This window comes from Colletes gigas, unplaced genomic scaffold (assembly GCF_013123115.1).
Source record: "Colletes gigas isolate AHSC1104 unplaced genomic scaffold, ASM1312311v1 Colletes_gigas_Sc00003, whole genome shotgun sequence".
Classification (NCBI taxonomy): domain Eukaryota; kingdom Metazoa; phylum Arthropoda; class Insecta; order Hymenoptera; family Colletidae; genus Colletes; species Colletes gigas.
This window is the reverse complement of record NW_025106632.1, coordinates 5,523,271-5,547,489: the sequence shown is the minus strand read 5'-3', so window position 1 is coordinate 5,547,489 and position 24,219 is coordinate 5,523,271. Positions and strand designations below refer to the sequence as shown.

Here is a 24,219-nt window from a genome sequence, read left to right as displayed (position 1 = left end):
CCATTTTTTTTCCCCCCGTGAACTACACGCGACTGATATCGTGGCTCTGGTTAATCTCTCGTCTTCGATGCCCTTGGCTTGGGAACATCCAGAAGCTCTGCTCGACGTTAACGTCAACTTCCGCGTGTGGAATTGTCTTTGCGCGTCCGTCGGCACTCGAGGGCTCACAGACTCCCGGAACTCGAGAACAGATTCCGTGCGGTGGCGATACTCGTCGATAGACCACGGTTGAAAGATTTGGAGGTTAGAACGTAAACGTTCAACGTTTTATGCTCGACTCGGGTTTTTCAGTCACCGTCTGCGTTTAATCTTCTAACGGAAATAAATTTAAACAATCAAGAGTTCAGAGAGAAATTAGTAGCGTTGGAATAACACGTAGAACGCGAAGGCAATATTAATTCAATAACGCCAGATATATTTTAATCTCGTTACGAGTTTCGATAGACCACGGTTGAAAGATTTGGAGGTTAGAACGTAAACGTTCAACGTTTTACGCTCAACTCGGGTTTTTCAGTCACCGTCTGCATTTAATCTTTTAACGGAAATTAAATTTAAACAATCAAGGGTTTAGAGAGAAATTAGTAGCGTTGGAATAACACGTAGAACGCGAAGGCAATATTAATTCAATAACGCTAGATATATTTTAATCTCGTTACGATTTTCTGCTAGTTAATTCTTTAAGTAAAATTCACTTCGATGCGTGGATGGTGTCAAATAACTTTCGAGGCAAGGTCGAACGAGAAACAGAGAAATACCTCCTTCGATTTGTGTTGCGTCTCACGCGGTCTATATATCCCCAGTGTCGGAACGACCGTACGAAAAGAAAACAACGAATAGCCCTCCGCTCGTGTCCAATCTCTGCCCTGTTTATTGTGTTACCCGTCCGGCGCGTTCGAGTCGCTCGCTCCTCCGCTTTCCCACCGCGATTCGCGACGCCACTGGCCGCATTCTGCGCCCGATCGTTTCAGCTGCTTCTTCTCCGCGTTCGTGATCCTCTCTTTCCTCCGTTCCTCGACCCGTTTTCACCGATGTTCCTTACTCATTACCGCAACGTGTCCACGTGCACAACAGAGCTCCCGGTGGCTCTGTTGTGTCATACCGAGCGGAGAACAAGGGACGAGATACGAGGCAACGAGAGCGAGAGAGAGGCTAGAGAACCGGGCGGAGGCACTAGTGTTTCCTTCCTGTGTAACCGTAGCACCTAGCTTCCACCAGCGCGCCACGGTAACACGAAACCTTCTGTTAGACGAGGATACGGATGTATCCCATGCACAGGGTGTCCCGCTAGAAACAGGCCGCATTAATATCAGGCGCTAAATAATACGGGCGGACCTCGACTCTCTTGCCGCGATCAAAGACATATTTCCGATTTTACATAGAAAGGCGTTGCAAAGTAACGAGAGAATACTTTTCATGATTACGAGAATAGAACTTCTCTGATGTCCAAAAAAATGTTACGGGAACATCGTTGGGCCGATGTTTTCATCTCGTGTCACGCACCACATTCCCCCGGTAATGTGGCTACGGGAAAACACGCATGCAAATAACTCTGTCGATGTTTATTGCTTCCGCATCCGGGGAAAGCTCTCAGATCGGGCCGATAAGGCCGAATTAAACCGTCGATGCACCGGTGGGACCGAAATAACGAAATTCAATTTCGGCCGCTCCTGAGAAAGATTGTAATGGGAGATTCTGGAGACCAAAATAAGACGAAAATTAAGAATATTAATTTCTTGACTGAGGCTTCGTTAACAAGTTAGTAAGTTATTAAAAAATTAAATTAAAAAATTTCAAATCATTCTGAAAAAATTATTTTCGGTTGCGGGGTGCAATTGCAATTATTTTTGGTGAATACACTTACCCCCGAAATTCTATCCCCTTTCGAGAAAAAAATTCGAGTAGGAACTGAAATTTTTAGACGAAATTAAAATATTTAAAATCATACTAAAAAAATTATATTTATTTACAGGGATCAGTTACAATCATTTTTGGTCATTACATATACCCTCAAAATCCTACGCATTTTCAAGAAAAAAATTCGAGAATATGCCTAAATTTTTCGACGAAAAAGAAATATTTCAAATCGTTCTAGAAAAATTATGTTCGTTTGGGGGGTCAATAACAATCATTTTTGGTGAACAGACATATCCTCGGAAACCTGCGCGTTTTCGAGAAAAAAATTCAGTACGGGCGGAACTTGAAATGTTAATAACTTTTTAGCGAAGCCTCCATCAACAAATTGGTATTCTTGATTTTCGTCCTATTTTGACCTCTGGAATCTCCCATTAAAATTTTTCCCAGGGGTGGCCGTACACCCTGTATATACAGTGTGTGCAGAAGCGACACGCATGAGAGCGCCGCACGGCCGCGTGTTGCTTCCGGTCTCCGGTTCATTCTAATTGCCAGGCAGACGCCAGGACCTCGGGAAAGAAATTAAGCGGTCCCGCTCTTCTTACGCCGCCCGAAGCCCGGTCTCGAGAGTGAAGCACGCGGCGCGTGCACCGCGCCGAATCGGCCGTTTCCGCGCGAACCGAGACGGACGTGCGCTACCTGCCCAACCGTACAGAAATAGTTGCCGTGATAGACTAGACGGAATTCAGCCTCGGTCGCTTTTCGATTCAAACGAATTGCACCGTTTCGAGGTTAGAATCAACATTACATTCCCGAAGGTTTAGCAATTCGTTTTCTATTTTGGATTCGCTCGGATATTTCCAGTTCCCATCTGCATCGCCCATGCGTTCGATTGCTTTTGGATTCGCTTAGATTTTTGTCAATTTTTATCTATATCGAGTGTCCCCATAGCAGTAAACTTTCAAATTTTGAGGTTAGAATTTTAACGTACGTTGCCCCATCGAGATAGACGTTGCTCTTTAAAATTTAGAGGTTAGAATTTTAGCGAATGTTGTCCCATCGAGATAGACGTTGTTCTTTCAAATTTGGAGGTTAGAATTTTAACGTACGTTCTCCCATCGAGATAGACATTGCTCTTCCAAATTTTGAGGTTAGAATTTTAACATACGTTGTCCCGTCGAAAGAGACGTTGCTCTTCGATCTACGTCCACGTAGGTCTCCAACGTCGCCGGTAGTTGGTCAATTGAATTTCTGTATGCTCGCGAAGCTCGCCACAAAGAGGCTTCTCGCGATAACAGCAAACGTTCCCGCCTCATCGAAGCCGCTAATTACATACAGGAGGGAATCAAGGCCGGGGCTTCCTTTGTTTCAAGCTCCCCGTCGGAGAACGGAATTCCTACCGTTATCCCACAGATGTACCTGTGCATCCGCGGTGAAAAGAGCTCCCATTAATATCCGCGTCTCGTCGGACGCTGTTTGGACACGTTCCGGCCTTTATCGCCGAAACACACCGGCTAGCATTGTGCCTCGGTCTATCGCGCGCCGTTCGGGCACAATATAATGCCCCCAACGGGCTGGTGAAACGAGCCCTTTATTGCTGTTCGCTGCTCGGATGCTGCTTCCTTTCTCAGGCCCGCCGCCCCGTCCTCCTTCTCTTTCGACCCCTCCCCACCCCTCCCCCCTTCCCCGTACCGGCCTCTCTTTTTCTCTCTTCTCGGCTCTCCGCTGTTTACCGCCCACCTCCGTCGATAATATGTGGCTCTCGAAAGCGGGGACTGCACCTGCGGGACGAGTTATCGGCGAATTATTCGCCGCTCGGCCCCGACGCACGGAGACAAATTTTCCCCCCGATTACGAAGATAAAGAAATTTCACGAAACTTTTTTATTGACCTGTATTCCTCCGATTCTATCGATTCGTAAACGATTGCAACTTTCACTGGGCGTGTATGCCCTTTGGAACCGATCGCGAGACCCGTGGAAACTTTACCATTGCACTCTCGCGTTGGTATTTTGCAAATGAAAGTACCAATGTTCGTTCAAGCTAAAAGTTAACCCTTCAAACCGGTGAAGGATACAAAACACTGTCACGCGAAAAAAGAACTGGCTTAAAGGGTTAATGAAACGCCATCTATAGGAAATCTGTCGAGACTTTTTTTCGTGTCCAATAATAGATTTCCGAGAATCGAAAGCGACGGTTGAATACTGTAGCACTCCGTCCGTTAAAGAAAACAAAGCTGACCTTCGAATCGTCTCTGCCGTCTGCAGTCGCCTGGGGAAACTATTGTCACCGTATTGCATGCTTCCGAGCCGTACGAATTTCGACAGTTGCATCTATTTACTTAAAACAGCGAAGACCGTCAATCCTCCGTGTAGTTCGTGTTTCATTTTATTTTAACACGGCGCTGTAATCAAATCGAGTGCCGGTCACCGGTGACCCCTACGGCAGTCAACCCGTTAACGCGTGTTAGTAGTTTGCCTGATTCTCAAATGACCCTAGGATTCACGTAACTAGCTTTACTTTCCAAATCTTGCAAGAAAATCTCGCGTTTCAGTTGTTCGGTGAACGCGATCGCCAAGTCGGTTTTCCTTTCGTTGGTAGATCTGCGTCGGCAAGCTCTCTCGTTTGCGGTAACGCGGTTCGTTAAACGAAACGCGCGCGCGTCAATGTAGGATTTACGAGGACGGCGTGTGCAGGCGTGCACAGCAGCTTGCGGTGTGCTCGCACGCACCAGCAACGGGAATCCGGCCTGTGACAAGGCTTACGTCATCGCGCGATCGTCAACCGCTCTCCGGGCGCTTTTCCCTCGGTCCTCGCCACCGCCGTGACACACGGTGTCGCTGCCAGCGCGTTTGCTCACCGCTGGCGTGTGCAGTTCGGCCGTACGTCGCGTTTCTCGGACCGCACCTGCCTTCCTCGTACGATAACGACCACGGGAGGTAATTGGTCCGGGTGCTGATGTCCCGTCCTCCCTCCCCGCTGATAAGCTCCGGCTCTCGGAACGCTTCCGAACGACTTTCCGTTCCCCCCGGTTCTTACCACGGGTTTCGTGTCCCCGCTGCACGTCGAGCGTTTTTTGTTATCCCGGGCATTGTACCAGGCAATTCTTTCTCCGGAGGCCGTAAGATTAGTAATCCGTTACATCGTAGACCGTGATATCAAAGTGATCGTTACCGCGTAACCTTAAAATGTATACGCGATGAGACGCCACAAACCGCAAGAACCAGACGCGATCTTCGGCATTCCGGAGAGATAGGTATCATATTTCCGTTACAAAATACACGAAACAATAGTCGTAATCATGTTACAACTTAATTAAAAGGATAACTGTTAACTTTTCATTTGAAACGCAGAAATCGCGGAACAATGCTCGCGATTATGAAAATTATATGCGGCGCGTTGGATCGTTCATTGGTCGTACGCGAGCCAATTAGGTTCTGCGAGATATCTCTGTTGAAATTCGTTGTTTAAAAAAATCGATCGAGGTCTGACGACTATTGATGTTTCGATCTAACCTAGAAACGCTTTTCTTTGACAATGTTTCTATTTGTGTATAACATCGAAGCGTTTAGTATTGTATATTGCGTAATATTTATTTAACCTCTCGGTAAAGGGTAACGATTTGATTGGAAAAGAGGCTGCCTGTGATCGGGTAGTGAAAAATTGCCAGGAACTCGGTACGTCGGGTCGCGGTGGCTCGAAGGGTTGAGCAACGGGGTTAACCGGGTCCGAGACACCGTAATCGGGGTTACGAGAGGTTTTTTCCTCGCGATAGGAGCTCGGGCGAACGGTGCGTAAGTAATGCATCTGGCTACCTGCCAGCTCGGGGCTATCCTTCGCCAGCCCGCTCGTTTCTGAATGAACAATAGAAAATGTCTGGCCACTCGCGGCGCTGCGTCGTTAATGAATACCTTGAATCGGCCTGGCCTCGAGTTCACCGTGCGTTTACAGGTGCACTCTGCGTACACGTGGAGAGGAGACCGAAGTGGTCAAGCAGAAGACGGCTCCCAAATGGTCCCCGCGTTGATGCGCGCGTCGAAATGCAAAGGGAAGTTGTCACTGCTCGTGTAACCCGGGGGGTGGGGGGCGATAAATTTCTGTCTCCAAATGACTCCACCACTTTCGCTATTAGCGACGATCGTAACTCGGTATTTTTAATTTCTTTTTTTATCTAACCTCAAATAATAAGTTATACATTCTCATACGTAGAGTTAGATTAATTAATTACGATTTGAAATGGAATTTAAAAAATTTTGTAATGTAAAATATTGCTCGCAAGAATAACTTTCATTTTGTTTTATACAGAATACTACTTTTTAAGAGTGTTATGTATAAAAATAAAATATAACCAGTAATTACGTACGCGTTTAACAATTCTGTTACAAAACCTAACCTCGATCGACGTAGTAATTGCGAAAACGTGGCCCAGATTCACTATTGATATTTATTTGCCTTTCGTTTTAATTGTATTCTCGCAGACGCCGGCCGTGCAACGATTTGAATTTCAATGGAGTGGGGCGTTCGAATTTTTATTTCTGTCCAATTTTGTCTAATCCCGGCGCATTCTTCGTTTGCTCGTGTATATTACCACGCTCGCAGCTACAAATAATTGACAGAGACGTATGAATAATTCAGTATGAAACGCAATTACCTTTTATTCGCGTTTAATATTTATAAGCGCCATAGAAATTCTCATTAGCGTCGGAAAATCAGCACCTCGTGCAATTGTTTATAAATACAAACATAGGACGCGAGTACGTTTAAGAAAGAGGTACGAGTTTCTCAGTGTTTTCCTTTGATTAAAAAATCAATTATCGTTGTCGTGAGCGCAAACAAAAGTGGCAGTTTTCAGATAGCGATAAAAAGTTCTTTACTGGGTGTCTCGACAATCTCCGTACACTGACGATTATTTTTTTTTCAAATTCTTCTCGTTCCAAAATAGTTCGATATTAAATCACAATGCACGTTTCAAACTTTCGCTGGAATATTTAAAATGTTTATACGCGGAATTTATGTAAACTAATTGTTAGTTAAAAAAAATAGTAAATAACAAATAAGATAGAAATCACAATTAAAGGATAACAAATTTATTTTGGTCGATAAATATTACCGTCGAAATTCTAAAGTAAAGTAATATTTCACGAGGAACAAACGAAAGCAGCAAATAAACGCGGGGTATTTTTGTTCGTCGTATATTATCCGAGAAAGGGGAGAAAAAAAGTGGTGGTCTCTGTTTCGTCCCAGATCCGTTGGACCCGTTCAGTTGAACCCTGGGAAAAATTTTAATGGGAGATTCTGGAGGCCAAAATAAAACAAAAATGAAGAATATCAATTTGTTGATGGAGGCTTCGTTAAAAAGTTATTAACAATTAAATTTAAAAATTTCAAATCGTTCTGGAAAAATTATTTTCGGTTGCGGGGGTCAATTACAATCATTTTTTGTGAATAGACATATTCCCGAAATCCTACTCAGTTTCGAGAAAAAAATTCCTTACCGAAAATCTAATTTGCCTAAATTTTTTGGCGAAAAAAAATTTGTCAAATCATTCTAAAAAAATTATATTCCGTTCCAGGGCTCGATTACAATTATTTTTGACCATTACACATACCCCCGAAATCCTACGCATTTTCAAGAAAAAAAAGTTTCAAATCGTTCTGGAAAAATTAATAAAAAAATTCAGTACAGTTGGAACTTTAAACGTTAATAACTTTTTAACGAAACCTCTATTAACAGATTAGTATTCTTGATTTTCGTCTTATTTTGGCCTCTAGAATCGTCCATTAAAATTTTTCCCACAGGTGACCGAGCACCCTGTATATCACTTTCGATCGAGGCAGACACGTATCCGAATAACCTGTTTGATCGAATGAACGCGACAAATAAATCACCACCGCGCCTCCCCATTCGTCTATTTCGCTGGAATAAAATTTCGCCGTCTCGGGGCGAGCAGCGGCACCGAAAGTAAATGAAGATAAACGGAGTCGATCGCGCGTACAGCGTCCATCTGCAGTGGCGTGCGAACATCGGCGTTTTCAGAACTCGTAGCAGCATCACCTGGGAAGATAGGCAGCGGCAAACTGCCCTCCCCCTCGACTCCCGTTTCGCCGACAGCGAGACGCTACTTCCCTTCTGGGAAGAGGTGGCCGGCTATCCTGTTTAAGTATCCCCGGGCACGCCATCGGCGAATCCTGCGCGCCGCGTCCTTTTGTTTCTCTCTTCGCCCACTTCCCTCGTCTCTTCCACGTTCCCTCTTCGTTCCCGACGGTTCAGATCGATGGCGTAACGAAAGAACCGCTTTCTTGGCCAACGATACACGCGATTTCGATCACCCTTCGTAGCCCCCCCGTACCCCTCTTCGGTTCCCGAGTTCGAGGATTAAAGTCGGTCTCGGGAGCACGTGGCTCGGGACGGAGATAGCCAGAGATAAAATTCTTCGTTCATATTTAGATAAAGGTTTCGTACCGTGAGAAAAAGTTACATTGAGTGACTCGATCGATAAAAACTGAAATCACTAGCGCTGGAAATTATTTAGAATATTCTACGTAATTTGTGTGAAACGAGAGTAAAAAGAAAGGCAAACTAATTTCACTGGTACCGTGTAGGACACGTTTCGTTTCGCGACATCTATCGTCGAAGGGGTTAAGTAGGCGGAGAAAGAGAGCGAAAGAAACGAAAACAATACAGAGATACACTCTATAGAGACGATTCGAGACAACACAGTGAGAGCGTGTTCCGTTCTTGAAATTCGCCCGTTTAAAAATAGACCCATAGGGAGTGCATCGGGCCGCGGGTGAACCGTCGATTACGAGGATATGGTCTGGGTTAGGGAAAAGGCCGCGTAGGTACGAGAAAGCAGAACACAGAGGCTGACCACTTAACTCTTCCTTACGCTACCGACCACATAACCATACAGCACGGCCCGATACTCGGAGCCATTTGGCTGTGCCAGAGGGTCTTGCACGCACCGACCGTAAAACTGGTCCGGCGGAGGGCCACAGCCAGGCAAGCTGCCTTGCATCGTGAGAGACGCAAAGGTTTTTCGGTAGGGCACCTGATCGAGGCCTCCTAATCTGCCGGGCCATTACGATAATACGTTTAGTAGGAAGCCGGGGATCTTCCCTCCGCGCGAAAACAGGTAGGCAGCCAGGGGTACGGGGCGCTAGCGGGGCGGGGGCGGGCGGGAGGGGGGCGGTCGGCGCGCGGTGGCTGCGCAGGAAGAGAAGGAAGAAAAGAAGAACGCCTCTTTCCCAGACCCACAGAACGCGGAGAGCCCGAGCGCGCGCTGGCGTATATACGCTTACTCTCTTTGTGCCGGATGCGTGCCGCCGGCGGAGTAGCAATAGCGGACGAACGTCCGGTCTCCTCTTTCTCTCGCTCTCTGTTTCTCTCTCTCTCTCTCTCTCTCTCTCTCTCTCTCTCTCTCTTGCGCTAGCCAGCGCTCCTGCTCTCTGCGGAGGCCGATGCACTTCGATCGCATCATCGGGCACCACCTCTGCGCTGCCCTACTGATGGACATGCTTAATTACTCGCGCGTTTCGGTCCGCGCCTCTTTCTCCCGGACTCCATTGTCGCTCGACGAAACTGGACCACGATCACCGGCGCGCCGAACATCGAATCGCGCTCGACGTTGGAAGTCCCTCGATACTTACATATATTTTTTAAAGACTTGTTGGAGAAATTCAGTCTAGTAGTGTTTAGATATGTGTAACCTTCACGATATATGGACCTGTTGTTTAACCCCTTCAAGCACGAAGTATTTTATTTGCAACAAAGGGAAATTTAACCATGAATATTTGGAGGTCGATCGAGACTTAAATTAGCGTTATAAAATATTATTTAAATTATTCGATGCTTAGATATATTTTTGATAGTACAGTAAATCTTTTCGACACGGTACGAAAGACCTATTGGTGAAATTCAGTGTAGTAGTATTTAGGTATTCGTAACCTTCACGATATATGGACCAGTTGTTTAACCCTTTCAAGGACAAAGTATTTTATTTGCAACAAAGTAAAATTCAATCAAAGGAAATTTAACCATGAATATTTGGAGGTTAATCGGGACTTAAATTAAGGTATTAAATATCTGTACCTGGGGAGCAAATTTGAAACAGATGTATATAGCAACGTTTATCAGTTAGTTTGGGGTGTAGAATATCCCTGTTGATTTTACGATCGTTTCCCCTGACCCATCTCGTGTATAGCGCGTGTGGGGTTAATTGGTGGCAAATTGAAATTGACTCGAACCAGGGAACCGCGAAAATTGGTTGAATCACGACGCTGATACAGCACGACGTTGTGGGTATGGGACACCCCGGGAGTATTGGTAGATGCACGAGGATTCTGTGACGAACAGAGCAATTAATTCCCTCCCCTCGGATAGCATCAATCCTTTACGAAAGAGCACAGTCTCCACATTCTGACCACTGAAAGATTCCACTGCTTATCAACAGTGATAATGATGATAAAACAGTGAAATGATCTTGTTTAACAATTTCATTGTAATTCGATATTTCAAAAATTTATAAAAATTTAAATAATGTTGAATAAATATATTTTCGAAAATATTTTTTTTTTGAGGTTAGAAAGTTATAATTTCGATTGTCTGTTGCAGAAAAAGTACTGATAACGAGGCTGACCACCCAGAAATGGCTGGACGTCGGACGGAACTGGACGGAGGACGAATACAGGAGCGCCCATTCGAAGATGGTGTACGAGTACAGAGTGACCTGCGTGGCGCACTATTACGGGAAGGGTTGCGAGAACCTGTGCCGGCCGAGGGACGACAATTTCGGCCATTACAGCTGCAGCCCGACCGGGGAGCGCGTCTGCCTCTCTGGATGGAAGGGCGACTACTGCAATACCCGTAAGTATACCCGCTGTTATCATGCGTGCACTCCCACGCTTCCCATCGCGACTGCACCGCGCGTGACATCCCTCCTTTTGTCGGAATTCCGTGTATGAAATTACAGAGACGGTCCTCTCTCTCTCTAGCGCGCTCTCTCAGTCCCCTCTGTTACTCGCTGTGACCAGCTCTCCTGGTAATTCATACTGTTAGCCTGTAACCGGAGACCCCGAGGCTGTCGAATTTGCGATTTTTTTCACGAATACCCCGCGACGGCTACAACAGGAACCACAGACGTAACGATCTATCGTACCCCGCCGGTTACGCAACTGTCGTGACAATAAGAATTTTAGAACGCGTTAGGATCGAACCGTTGGAGCTAGAAATGTGTCGATATATCATGGAGATGGTAACCTTTTACATTAAATATTTAACAGTGAAAAATAAAAAGAAAAAGAAAGTCGATTTTTTTATGACGAAATAGATTTAGATTAAATATATTACACCGACACTTATTTCTAGTTCATTATACTTAGCTTCGTTAATTAATGAGGAAAGTAGGAACGAGGACGAAATCCATGGGTTCCGTACGACAGCGTGTTTCGAACTGATCGTAGAGCGGCCGCGTGCCCTCAACGTTCTTCGCGCTGTGCTTATACAAACAGTCGTTTCGCCGAACTCGAGCGTTACGAAAGCGCGCCGAGTGTATTGTCGACGACGGGCGAAGTGTGTTCGTGTTTGTGTTCGGTCTTCGAAGAATGGAAACCCAACAGGGGATAGAAACACCGCGTTGGAAATAATCAGAACTAAATTGTTAAAGTCTTTGGCTAATTTATCTAGAACCGAGACCAAGTCGCTTCTGTAAAAAAGATACTCAATAGATACATAATATTATTTAATATTTCCCCTTCCCCGGAGGGTAACGGAGAACCCCGGAGGACCCCGGGATAGAAGATGGAAGACGAGTAGCGGGAGTCGTTTAGTCCCCTTTCCAGAAGGTGTGAATCTCTTTGGAAACTCATCCAGGGTTCCAAGAGAGCCCTCTCTTTCTCTCTGTCTTTCTCTCTCGAGGTTATATAACGTTCACTCCGGAACGGTCTGTCCGCCGAGCGTTGTACGTTCTCGCTCGTAGCACGAAACTCAACAAACTCGACGAGTCCACGAAGGAGAGGCCCGGTGCAGTGTCGATGCAGCAGTCGGGTCCGAGCGTGCAGCAGCTTCCCACGCTTGGTTCGCGCGTGTGCGAGAGAGTCTATCTCCGTTTCTCTTGCCCTCGTCCGGTCCCGTCTGCGCCACTCCGCGCCCGTCCTTTTCCCTGCCGCCCCGTGCTTCTTATCCAGCATCCGTCCTCGTCGCTCGTCCGCGTACCTGAGCCCCCGACGAACGAAGGATTAATCCGTGTGTACGTGCACGGTCTCCGCCGTGTCTGTCCGCTTTCCGCGTACACGCTCGGCCTCGGTTCGTGCGCACCAACAGGAGAGGCGAACTTCTTCTCCTTCGTGTGTGGCTCGTTCCGTCTCGACGACGCCACGCTCTCGTGAAAATCCTACCGAAGTATGTTTTTCGTCGATATTCCGATCCGTAATTGTTTGACAAAAATCTGTCCATACGGATCCACTTGTTTGATGGACTTGAATTCCACTTGAAAAGTCCACGAGATAGGATTGATTTTCGATTTATTGTTGTATCACAGAGTTCTGACCACCAATTTTGACTACTTCTCGTTGTAAAAATGAGAGTGGTAGATATATAGGGTGTTAGGTCAACCGTGGGAAAAATTTTAATGGGGGATTCTGGAGGCCAAAATAAGACGAAAATCAAGAATACCAATTTGTTGATGGAGGTTTCGTTAAAAAGTTATTAACGTTTAAATTTCCGCTCATAATGAATTTTTTTCTCAAAAATGCGCAATATTTCGAGGGTATGTCTATTCACCTTAAATGGTTGTAATTGGCCCCCGCAACTGAAAATAATTTTTCCAAAACGATTTGCAATTTGTCTTTTTCGTCGAAAAATTTAGGCATCTTCTCGAATTTTTTTCTTGAAAATGCGTATGATTTCGGGGTTATGTCTAATCACCAAAAATGATTGTAATTGACCTCCGGAACTGAAAATAATTTTTCCAGAGCGATTTGAAATTGTTGAATTTAATTGTTAATAACTTTTTAACGAAGCCTTAAATGAAAAATTGATATTCTTGATTTTCGTCTTATTTTGGCTTCTACAATCTCCCATTGAAATTTTTCCCAGCTGTGAAGAAAGAACAAACTTAACACTTGAACTGCCATGTCACCCATATATGGGCAGCAGGATTTTATGATACTAGAAAAATTAATTCTCAAGTTAAGACGTTAAGGGAAATAAATCTGGATATAATTTGCGAATTTTAACAATTTTACAAAAATAATTTTTAAAAAATAAATTTTAGGTTATGTAGCTTGCAATGTCTGAAATGAAAATTTTAGTTTTGCAATATATTATACTGTTTTGATCTGGCAGTGAACGTGTTAAAAAAATAAATAAATAACAGTGGACTAGAAAAGTATCGAGGTACGTTTCCAGCTCGTCCGTAGATGTATGCCTCCGGTCGATCCGGGCACAGGTTACAGCGGCACCTGGTGCGCCACCGGCGGGCACAAAGAGGGCCCCGGTCGCCATGCTTTCTGGAATTTCGTTCCTCTGGCTCTTTGTCCGGATGAAATGCCTTGCGATAGACCACGATGAGGTCGGCCAGGACCCCGAGTCGAATAGGTTCCCGTTTCGCGGAGCCACGATGGCATCCGAGATTTCGACGCCCTTTTGCTTCCTTTGGCCGGCGCGGCGAGTCATTACATTCCATGTCCGCGGCTAAGATTCGCGCCGGAGTTTCAACAGAATGGCATTCGCGTACGGTCCCGGGAATCGGGGGAGCCCCGAACGCTCGCCGATCGCTGGAGCCCCTGCATCCCTGCGATCAAACGCCGCGTGGATTCTCGAAACTCCGAAATACCGACGATCGCGCCGCCTAGGAGATATCGTAGCGAACGATCAGAATTTCTTTCTATCGAGACGCGTCGAACAGAGGATAAATTCGCACCGTCGTCGAGGAGTCTGTTAATTTGTTCACGTTAATTTGTTCTCCTACCTTTCGTTCCTGACCTTGTGCAGTCTTGAAGGTCACGGTGGTACGCAACCTGTAATTAAATATGTCTCGAGGGAAACTGTCACATTGTATTCTTATTGCACTGCTGTAATGCCATCTAGATTTTTCACGTCATATTATTACACGTAGCGAAAATGCGTAATAATGACATAAATCTAGATGGTAATACATGGTGATCCACCAAGGATTTCAATAAAGATACGTGCAGTAAAATTCCGTGTCTCGAGCGTGTTAAAGGATTCACGTAACCAAAGGAAGCTAACGAATTCGTCCCAACCCGTCTGACTGCGATATCGACAGCCGTTGCCTGCCCTCCCGTTCTCGGACGTTTTTTTTCTCCGCCGAAAGGGGCACACCGGGTCAGCTGAGCAAACGCTCCGCGAGAGCACAGACGCACGGGACGCGCCGCCGGGGCGATTCGCTGTTAAACGGGCCCGACGGGACGGGTGGACTCGCATTCTTTACCGAAACGAGAAATCCCGTTCTCACGGAACTCGTCCGCGAGGCAAGTTCAATTTCAGAAGTGCCCGGTTTCGTCGAGTCTATTTCCAGTGGTAATTAACAAGGCCCCGGGCGCTCCCGAGCATCGCAATAAAATCGAGCGGGGGGGAGAGGTTCGCATGGGCCCGGCCGCCGCGCCGGTAAATCGCAACAATGCTCCTTTCTCATCGCGTCGACGGAGGCGGAGGAACAGGAAGGCGGCGAAAATCCTGGAAACGTCGGCGTGGGCGTGCTTTCTCGGGGCCGTGGCACGTGAGAACAGATCGGCCGATCGCGGGACGTCGAGAGTGGCCCCCGCGCGTCCCCTCGCGAGCTCGACGCGAACCCGGGCGTCCACCGGCCGCGCGGCGCGCTCGCGAAACAGCGCACGAACGAACGATTCCGCGAAAGCCATGGAATGCCACGAAATGAAGAGTAAGCAGTCTATTAGTAATCGATGCGCGGAGGAACTTTGTCGAGCGGCCGGGCCCGAGTCAGAGTGCAACGACCGATCGCCACCGACCGCGGCGAGACGGAGAGAGGACGTGAAACTTGCCCGGCGATGAGAGCGCCCGTGGCTCGCAGGAAGGACGAACGGGGAAGGTCGGACGCATCGGACGGACCGTACGGGCGTTCGCGCCGCTCGAAGCCCGAATTTACGGTGTCGCGTTTCGACCAAAGCTCCCGCCACTTGAGGCGAATTTACACTGTACGATTTCGTCGTGAATCCCAGACTGGTTGACTCGCGATGAATTCGTGGTAAATTCGAGAATACGGAGTTACGCTTTTGGTTCGTGTTTTTATACGATGCAGAGAGTAAATAGAGAGCTGCTGCAAATGGGTTAACGAAGGCAGGGACAGAGAGACACGGTGAGGGTAGGCATATTTTCGGGGGTGCCAGGACATGGAACAGGGGTTGCAGAGGCAGCTGCAACACGGTCGAGGCGAGGCTGGCCGAAAGCGACCGAGCCGGGGCCCCTGACAGCTGCGTCGATGCTCTCTCGGCGCTTTAACCAACAGCTGCACCGGCCTCGCGCGTTCACAGTCCACTTCCATTTCAAACTCTCTCCCCCCTCCCTCCGGCCCCTTCTGTCCCCGGTTCTCCGTGACTCTGGTTATTTTTTCCACCTCCTTGTTCGTCTTTATCGGGTTCTGGGTGTACCTGCCGAACCGTCGGTTTCCTTCGTCTCCCGCGCCGCGGGACAATGCAGCACGGGGCAGGTAGACTTAGAGGTAGGTTAGGAGACACTGGGGGGGGAACGGTGACGAGCGTAGAACCGCTACCTCGTACGACTCACCCCCGGGGTCTTCGGTTCGCGCCCTTTCGCGAAAGGTCAGGCACGAAACGGTCGGTTACCGGTGCTCCGGCGGAAAGGAAAAATCGATATGTACGTTGGGCCACGGGGCCGTGAAACTCGAGGGGGAGAACGAGACGTATTCTCCTCGGTCTCTACGGGCTTTGGTCGTTTAAAGGGAACCGACCTCGTTTAACCGCCGGCAGACACCACGGCGGCGCTCGAACGGTCGTGAAATTCAGGGACAGTGTCCTATTCGGGGCCGCAGGTTGCGGTTTCGCGGAACCTCCCGATTAATGCCTCTCCGTCGGTCGCCGGACGTCAACTGTTGCACCGCAAATACCCGGAGATTTAGGAGAGCACTGACCCAGAGGGCGTGCGAGTCTGGAAACTTCCATACACGTTTGGTCGTATCGAGGACTTAAAAAAATGACTGAAAAATTTACCAAAATTAAAAATAACCATTGCAAATATTTCAAAAATTAAAAAAAAAAATATTAATTTCTGAATCTTTTGGTTATACGATAATCGTTATTTGGAATCTGTTGATGAAAAATCGAAGTCGTACGGTCCACCAGGTTTCTAGTACGAACAAGAAAGTCACACTTAACCTCGTAGCCTGTTCTCTACGCGAGTATATTAGGAATGACACTGACACTGACATTGGCGTATCAAAAACTAGGACCATATTCTACCTGTGTATTGTTAACACTGTTATAAAATGTTGTGAAGGCAGAAATAGTATGAAATAAATTAAAAGATTACTTAATTCAGTAAGCCACTATAGTGGCGCATCGTGCCTAAGAGGTTAACCCTTTGCACTCCGAATTATATTTAAATTTTGTTACGTTAGCTAAAAAGTAGGGCAAATTTAAACAAACAGAGGAACAAACAAATTCAATTAAATTTTATTTACATTATTGTTGTATTTTTTAATTTTCAAGTGTACGATATCTCCTTGGTCTGGACTTGAAAAAATGTCGAGTCACGCTCGACATAGGTGTGCAAAGGGTTAAACGCCACGAGAGAGTCGAGGCGTGTATTACCACAGCGACGTGCGTCGTCGATCCAAGTTTAAACGCGGCTTCGAATCGTTGCCGTAATCCGGAGTTAATTCAGGAACCCCGCTGCCGGGACAGATCGTCTTTTTGCCATCGGTCAGAGGGGGCCCGTGGAATCCGTGCGATTCGGGCATTCGTTGGCCGTTCCGCGGGATCGACGACGCTGGAGCGGCCGGTTGGACGCGAGGCGACGAGTATCGTCCCTCTCGTTTTCTTCGCTCTATAAATACTCGCGGCTCCTTAGCGCTTCGGTCTCTCGCGAGCCTCGTCGAGCGATGAGGGCCGCTCCGTGGGCCGTTGCGCTCGGTGCCAAGGTCACGCCGGCCCACCAGCCCTCTCCGGACTTCGCCTTGGCCCCCACCGAGCCGAGGATTCGTCTCTCCATCCCGGCACGAACCACCTTCAACCCCTTCATTCAGGAAGGCACCGGAGTCCTTGGTTTATTTTCCACCGAGAATCTTCGCAATAACATGGTAGCAGAATTCTATAGATATGATCCTATTATAGGATTCGCTTAAAGCAGATCAAGATCATAGTGACCGCTTCAGAAAGTTGTTTACTTGCACAAACTTTCTAACCTAGAAATCTTCTTAAATCTGTACTTTTAAAATATACACTTTTATGTGTCGACAGAGTGTAAGGATTTAGGCTAGGAAAGAATCGTTCCTCGCGGGTAGATCCCCCGACGATAGGGTCTACCAAGTCGGAATAATGTGGCAGCAATTAGGTTTAGAAAGTGGTTTACCCAAATACAGCCCAATCCCGTACAGATAATGATAAAGTCTAACCGGGCTAGAATATTTTATCCTTTTCTATATAAATGGGGAACATGGTAGCAATTCAGGTTCTGACAATGTTTTTCCCAGGCGTAGCTATCCTCGACAGAATTCCAGTTCCAGTGGTTCGATCTTTTCGGTGTGCAATGTATGAACCGGGTTATGGATTATGAGAACCCGGCCCAACAGTGCAACTATGCTGTTCCACCGTTGTTTAGGCGTTCCAAGTATTTCTGAAATTCTTGTTTAGAATGTTGGGAGAATTCATCGAATCTTTGAATTCCTTCACCAACACAGTGCACTAAAATTTATAGAAGCCACGAATTTTAGGATTTCTGGAATAATTCCCTAGGAAAAAACAGCTGTCGATTATGCATTCTGGGGGACAGATTTCGTGGATACACTGGGTCCTATTCTCGCATTCGAAAATACACGTCGAAATACGGCCTCGAACTTTCGGGCTCGCTAACGAGATTCAGTGCTCTGCCCCCCCCATTCCACCAAGTTCGTTGCGAAAGAACGATTCGTCGGGTACACACGGGTTACACAAACCGTTTAACACTTTGACTGCCACGTCATCCACATATGGGTGACAGGATTCTTTACTATGGAACTAGAACAATTAATTCTCAGGATAAAATGTTAAAGTTGAAATTTAAACAGAATTCATGAGTTATAAAAATAAATGGTAAAACAAATTTTAAGTTATGTAGCTTATAATTGTCTAAAATCAAAGTTTTGGTCCCGCGAAGAATTGTATAGTTTTGGTCTGTCAGTCAATGTGTTAAGCGGCACGTGCGACGAGGAAAAGTCACAGGGGACGCGTCGTGCGCCCCGTTTCTTCCCAGAAAAAACACATACCTTCGAACATTATCGATCCCCTCGAAATTACTTATATATCCAAATAAAAAAAAGGTTTCATTCAACTATGTGCACATATTAATTTCAAAAAATAATTGTATGGGATTAAAGTCGTCGGTTCAAGGGAAAAATTTAATAGGCACTTATCTCGAGAAAAAAAAGCAGCTTTTTTTTCTGCTTCTGTGACTATAGACAGTCGTGCATACGTCCTCGGTCGTCCTCGACGGAGCGTACGATCGTCCCAATTGCGTGACGCGTCCTGCACGGCGCACGTAACACCGAGCCGGTGGCCGGGAGCCAGCCAGAAAGAGTTTTGGATATTTGCGGACTGGACAAGCCGCCCGACACGTGACACAATTTCGTTACCCTTGCCAGGCCCGCGTGCTGTCACGCCGGCAATCATCGTTCCATCGTGTTTCCACCCTCCCTTTCGGTCTCCCTGCATTCCAATAATAGCGGGAATCCTCCGACCTTTTCGGGCGCAGCAACGCCGCCGCCGCGCGGAGAAATAGGGAACCAACCGGGCGTGTTTCGTGCACGGTCTCGAATTGGCCAATTAGCAGGGGCGTTAGCGGCGATAAGATAAGGATCGTCACACGTGACACAATTTTATCAGCCTTGCGGTACGCGAGCGACGCGGACGTATCGTCGACAGGTACGTGCAACTATGCCGGGCATCGGTCGGTCAGACTCCGTTCCCATCCGTGATTCCCGGAAAACGAGAACGATGTTCGTGGTACATATGACATAAATTTTAATCAGACGACCCATCGGGAATTCGAGGCGCGAACGATCTCCTCGTCGTCTTTGGGAATCGACTGCCCCCCTCCCGCCTCTCGCGTTCCCAAAGAAAACACGAAAGAAACGTTTTCGGTGGGTCGATTAATTGGAACTACTAACATTCTGTCCGCCGCGCCACCTATGTACGGACGACACGGAGACTTTTTTTTGCCGCGGAATAAATTGGATTTCTCTGGAGGCGTCGATGGAAAGAAAAGTTTTCGTTGAATCTTGGCGATAACCGCGAGTCGTTTTCGTTTAAATAAGCAACGGTAGCCCGCGGTTCCTTTGACGAGCCACGAAGCTCGACGTCGAGTGGACCGTGTTGTGTAACCCGATCCCGTCTCGAACATCGATAGGGCGAACACGCGTAGTGCCCAATGCAATGGTTCGCGTTCTCTGTTGTCATCGTTTCTTCTTCGTTCGTTGTCCTTTTCTATGTCCGGCGAGATACAAAGTCGAACGTAACTCGTCTCCCCGTGTCTTTTCGAGAACTGAAAATCGACACCGTGCTTTTTAGAACTGGACTTCGGGGTCCCCTGTTTGTTTGTTATTCGAGCGTAGCTGCATCGAGACAAACACACAGTCGTACCGTGCTAAAAACATCGGTTCTCGTCTCGAAAAAAAATGTACATCTAACTCCATCAATAGAATGCACGATAATAATTCTCAGGTTCAGAAAGTAGTGTACAAAGGGATACCCAATCTTTTGAGGCTTATTGGTCCAGCATCTAGACCAATACTAATAATGAAGATCGTAGTAATTGAGGTACACAGTCCTCTCTGCAAATCCTCGAGTAATGGAGGTTCGTCGCGACAACAGCAACCGTCGAACACCCTCGACAACTCCGAGTTCGGAATGCACCTAACCTAAACTTGACCCAAACTTTTCTAGATCCCGTACAGGTAGTGTCTAGCTATCTGTATCGATAAATAAGATCCTAGCAATTTAAGGACAGGGGGCATTGTACTTGGGGGGATTTATCCAATACTCTATAGAAGTCTACTTGCTCGAAGTAACGTACACGTTCGTACAGTGCCAGATTTCATCGAATCAGGTTCACCAAGTGCTCCCGTGGACCCGGGTACACCCAAACTAGCGGAGATCCTGTGTAGGTCAATTGCTCCGAGCATAATAGTCCATCGTCCCTATACCGATGGCATAGTAAGAACGGGGACAGCCTGTCAAGTTCGAATGCATCCGACAGGTAGGGCGTCTCGGAACGGTGTAGGAAGACACGCCGTCAATTACGACGTGCCCCAGCAGTTAGCCCGGTACAGTGTAACGCGGCGTATATCGCGCGGTAGTCGAGCGGGTTGAACCGATTTTCCGGCGGTTCGCCGGCAATTTTATGACCGGATTAACAACGACAGAGCCACGGACCCGAGTGCCGGTGAATTATCGAGTTCCAGTACCCGACTACTATAGCTGGAATGCATCGAATGCATCGTATGTACCGGTCGTGCAGTCGTGAGGGACGCGATCGACCTCTTGCGGAGAATTGCCTTAACCTTTTCGATTTTTTCTTACTCGTTTCAGCCCGCTGCCTGCCCGGATGCGACGAGCAGCACGGACACTGCAATCGACCCGACGAATGCATGTGAGTATACGCATACACGATCCTCTCACACATGGAGACGCACCTCCTACAACCTCTGTCTCTCTCTCTCTCTCTCTTTCTCTCTCTCTCGAAGTCTCTTCTACGTGTACAGCTACTCTTCTTCGCTGATATTACATTCCTGACTCGATACCCTCTACGCTGGAGTATCGTGTGCACGGGACCGCGTTAATAACGCTTCGATGGATGATCTATTATTCCGTGAAACTCGATCGAAATTTAAATTTGGATATGGAGCCTCACCATGGGAATCGTGGGACACGGTTTCAGACGATGATCTTTTGAAGATGTCGAGCTACATTGGGGGACTCGTTTACGAAGAATCGAATTGTGGAAACATTTATCATTTAATTTTAACACGTTGACTGCCGCGCGTATTTTTACTATTGGTCGCGTCGCTGGTCACCGGAGGCCCCCGTGGCGCTGTAGTCGAATCGAGTGCCGGCCACCGGTGACCCCCACGATAGTCAACGTGTTAACACTTTGACTGCCACGTCACCCATATGTGGGTGACAGAACTTTTAACAGTGAAACTAAAACAATTAATTCTCAAGTTGAAATGTTAAAGAAAATAAATTTTAATAGGCTTCGTAAATTTTAATGATGGTTACGAAAGTAACCACGACAATTTTTAAGTTGTGTAATTTACAATTGTCTAGAATCAAAGTTTTGGTCTCGTTGACAATTTTAGGATTTTAGACTGGCAGTCAACGTGTTAAACACGGTTTTTTTTTTACAACGGTTAGGAAAATAAAATTAATAATGGACATCTCGATTTATGAAATCTTCGTTCCGACACGACGGGTGTATTTTACCATGGAAATGGGAAACATCGTTTGAAGAATATTTCGAAGTCCCCTGCGAGGCTCGTTGAAATTAACCTTTAAGCCACCGAACTACCCGGGAGCCAATCGCGATGGCATTCGATGCGCCGTGAAAAATTTCATTTTCACTCGCGTTCGCGGCTGGAAACGCGTTTCGATTTCTAGGGAATAGCTCGGATTCTCTCGGTTTACGTTAATTGGATTTTAGGTATTCGCCGTGAAACTATACTCCCGCGAGGCCCGTAAGAGGAATCCCGCGGGATTACGACCGCCCCGTGGCACTAAATCGAAATGTTATTACCAGGAATGAATTTTCTCGTTCCTGTCCGGTTTGCCCCGCCGGTAGAATTTCAGGCGCCGTTTGTTGGATAAATTTTTACGAAAATGTTTAATTTTTTGTTGTACTCGATACCGGTATTTATGAAATATTTAAAAAACGAATCCCTAACCTTGAGTTCAGTTTCGTGACTTATCGCGACGCCTTTTTTAATTCCGCGGGATTACAACGACCCCTCGTGGCACTAAATCGAAATGATATTATCAGAAATGAATTTTCTCGTTCCTGTCAAAAATCATAGCTTCTAAACTAGTCACACTTTTTTAAAGGGAATACAAATAATACATTTTTGTTAAGAAAAATTGAATCGAGCTTGATTTTTTGTTGCATAAAAATTCTTTTGCTAAATTCTACTATTGCAAATTTCTTGTCAAGTGATTGCTGTGTGACTTTTGTTCGAAATGTTTTTTAATTGGCTTAGAGGAAAACGTTGAATGGGAGATTCCACAGGCCAAAATAAGACGAAAATCAAGAATATCAATTTGTTGATTGAGGCTTCGTTAAAAAGTTATTAACAATTAAATTCCAAAATTTCAAATCGATCTGGAAAAATTATTTTCGGTTACGGGGGTCAATTAGAATCATTTTTGGTGAATAGACATACCCCCGAAATCTTTCACAGTTTCGAGAAAAAAATTCAATAGTTGGATAAATTTTTCGACGGAAAAAAAATCATCGAGGTATTTTTAAAAAATACGTAATTAATAATTTTTTTTACTCGATACCAGTATTTATAACAATATTTAAAAAGGAATCCCTGACCTTGATTCCAGTTTCGTGACTTATCGCGGCGCCATTTTTCATGACTATCTTCCGTCCACCCCTCTTGGAGCGGCCATTTTCATCCCTCCCCCTCCCTCTCCGTTTCGCAGACAAGAACTTTTGTTTCGCCGCGAAGAGTGTCGTTGAACCCTTTCTAATTCGATTCCGCGTCGAAAAAGAAAGGAAGCTGGCGGACCGGGGGCCAAAGAGATCGATTCGGGAATCTCTGTATTTGCCGAGAATCCTGCGCGGCTATAAATACGAGTCATGGTTCAAAGATCCTATTCTTCGCCGGTCTCGGGCGCGAATTTTTCTCCCGGTGGAACGCATTCTTTCGTCCCCGACGACGCGAACTGCAGTCACTGCATAAACTATAGATTTCGACCGTCCACAGAACTCGCGAAAAGAAAGGGAAACGTTTTCGAACGATACGTACCTGAAAACTTCCTGGAAACTTTCAGAAATATTCAGTTTCTTAACACTAGAATTATAGTGTATTTATTTGCACCAAAGAAATCAAAACACCAGATACATGAAGAAATGTATAATGCAATAGAAATAAGTGTTTATTCATTTTCTCACAGAAAATTTCAGTAAATTTTCAAAAATTCAATCGAGTAAATTTTTTACTAATTTTATTAGAAATTATGATTGGGTCATTTTGACTTGGTAGTTCCAGTGTTAATCAACGCGTCAAATCTTTAAAAAAATTTATTTCTATTCGAATATCAAATTAGAATTGTCAAATATGTCGAACTTCAGTATTCAAACTTGAATATTATTATTATTATTTATTAACGAGAATAAACAAATATGGATTTTATATAAACATTATCGCTTATAAAATTTTAACAAAATAAATTAATTTCAATTATAAAATAGTTATAAAATATATTGTTAATCGTTTGTTTTCGTGTACAAAGTTCGTAAGATCGAGGAACGTTGTCGAAGCTTTTAAATTCCGCGATAATTGCGAGAACGGGTGATTCGTCTTTGCTTGAATCTCGGGGTGCGACGTTAACCCGAGGTTTAGAGTCAACTCGATCATCTAATTACTCCACGACCGGGGTTAATTGTCCCGTTAGCAGGCGGCAGCCCGTCGGACCAACAGAGTTCTGACGTCCGCGGGGATCCGTTCTCTCCTCGCCGTGTCGTTGCAGCGAATCGGAAAAATAATATTTTCGAAAATAGATGGTCGAGACACGGTCTCTCGAACGTCCCAGACGACCTGGAATTTATGCGCGTACGAACACGCTCGCGAACTACTCGCGACGGGCTCGTAAATTTGCTCGTCGTGTTTCGGGGCAGAATCTTTTTCGATGGACTTATTTTTCCGTTGCGCGGCTACGTCGGGTTCTCGTCGACACTGAATCCGACGCGTTGTTTCTCGAATATTTTACGCCCGTTAGAACGCTAGATATAGGGTGTATTTCTGTTCGAATAATAATATTCGACTAGCAAAATATCGGAAACTTTATTCGTGGCTGTCGAACGGTCGTAAAACGTTGGAATAGTCCCAACCGAAATTCGTGGTGTTCGAGCCGGCAACCTCGCACAGACGTCGGCGGAAAGTTCAGTCCGAGCGCA

The 24,219-nt window shown here is 46.1% G+C and overlaps 1 protein-coding gene across 1 annotated transcript in view; it reads left to right on the top strand.

Annotated features, from left to right (window-relative positions):
- LOC122404554 (neurogenic locus protein delta) overlaps positions 1 to 24,219 on the top strand; it is a 54,847-nt gene that overhangs the window by 24,081 nt on the left and 6,547 nt on the right. Inside the window, exons 4-5 of the mRNA XM_043408608.1 lie at positions 10,465 to 10,716; positions 20,631 to 20,691. Coding sequence (XP_043264543.1) covers positions 10,465 to 10,716; positions 20,631 to 20,691 — 313 coding nt within the window. The remainder of the gene's footprint in view (positions 1 to 10,464; positions 10,717 to 20,630; positions 20,692 to 24,219) is intronic.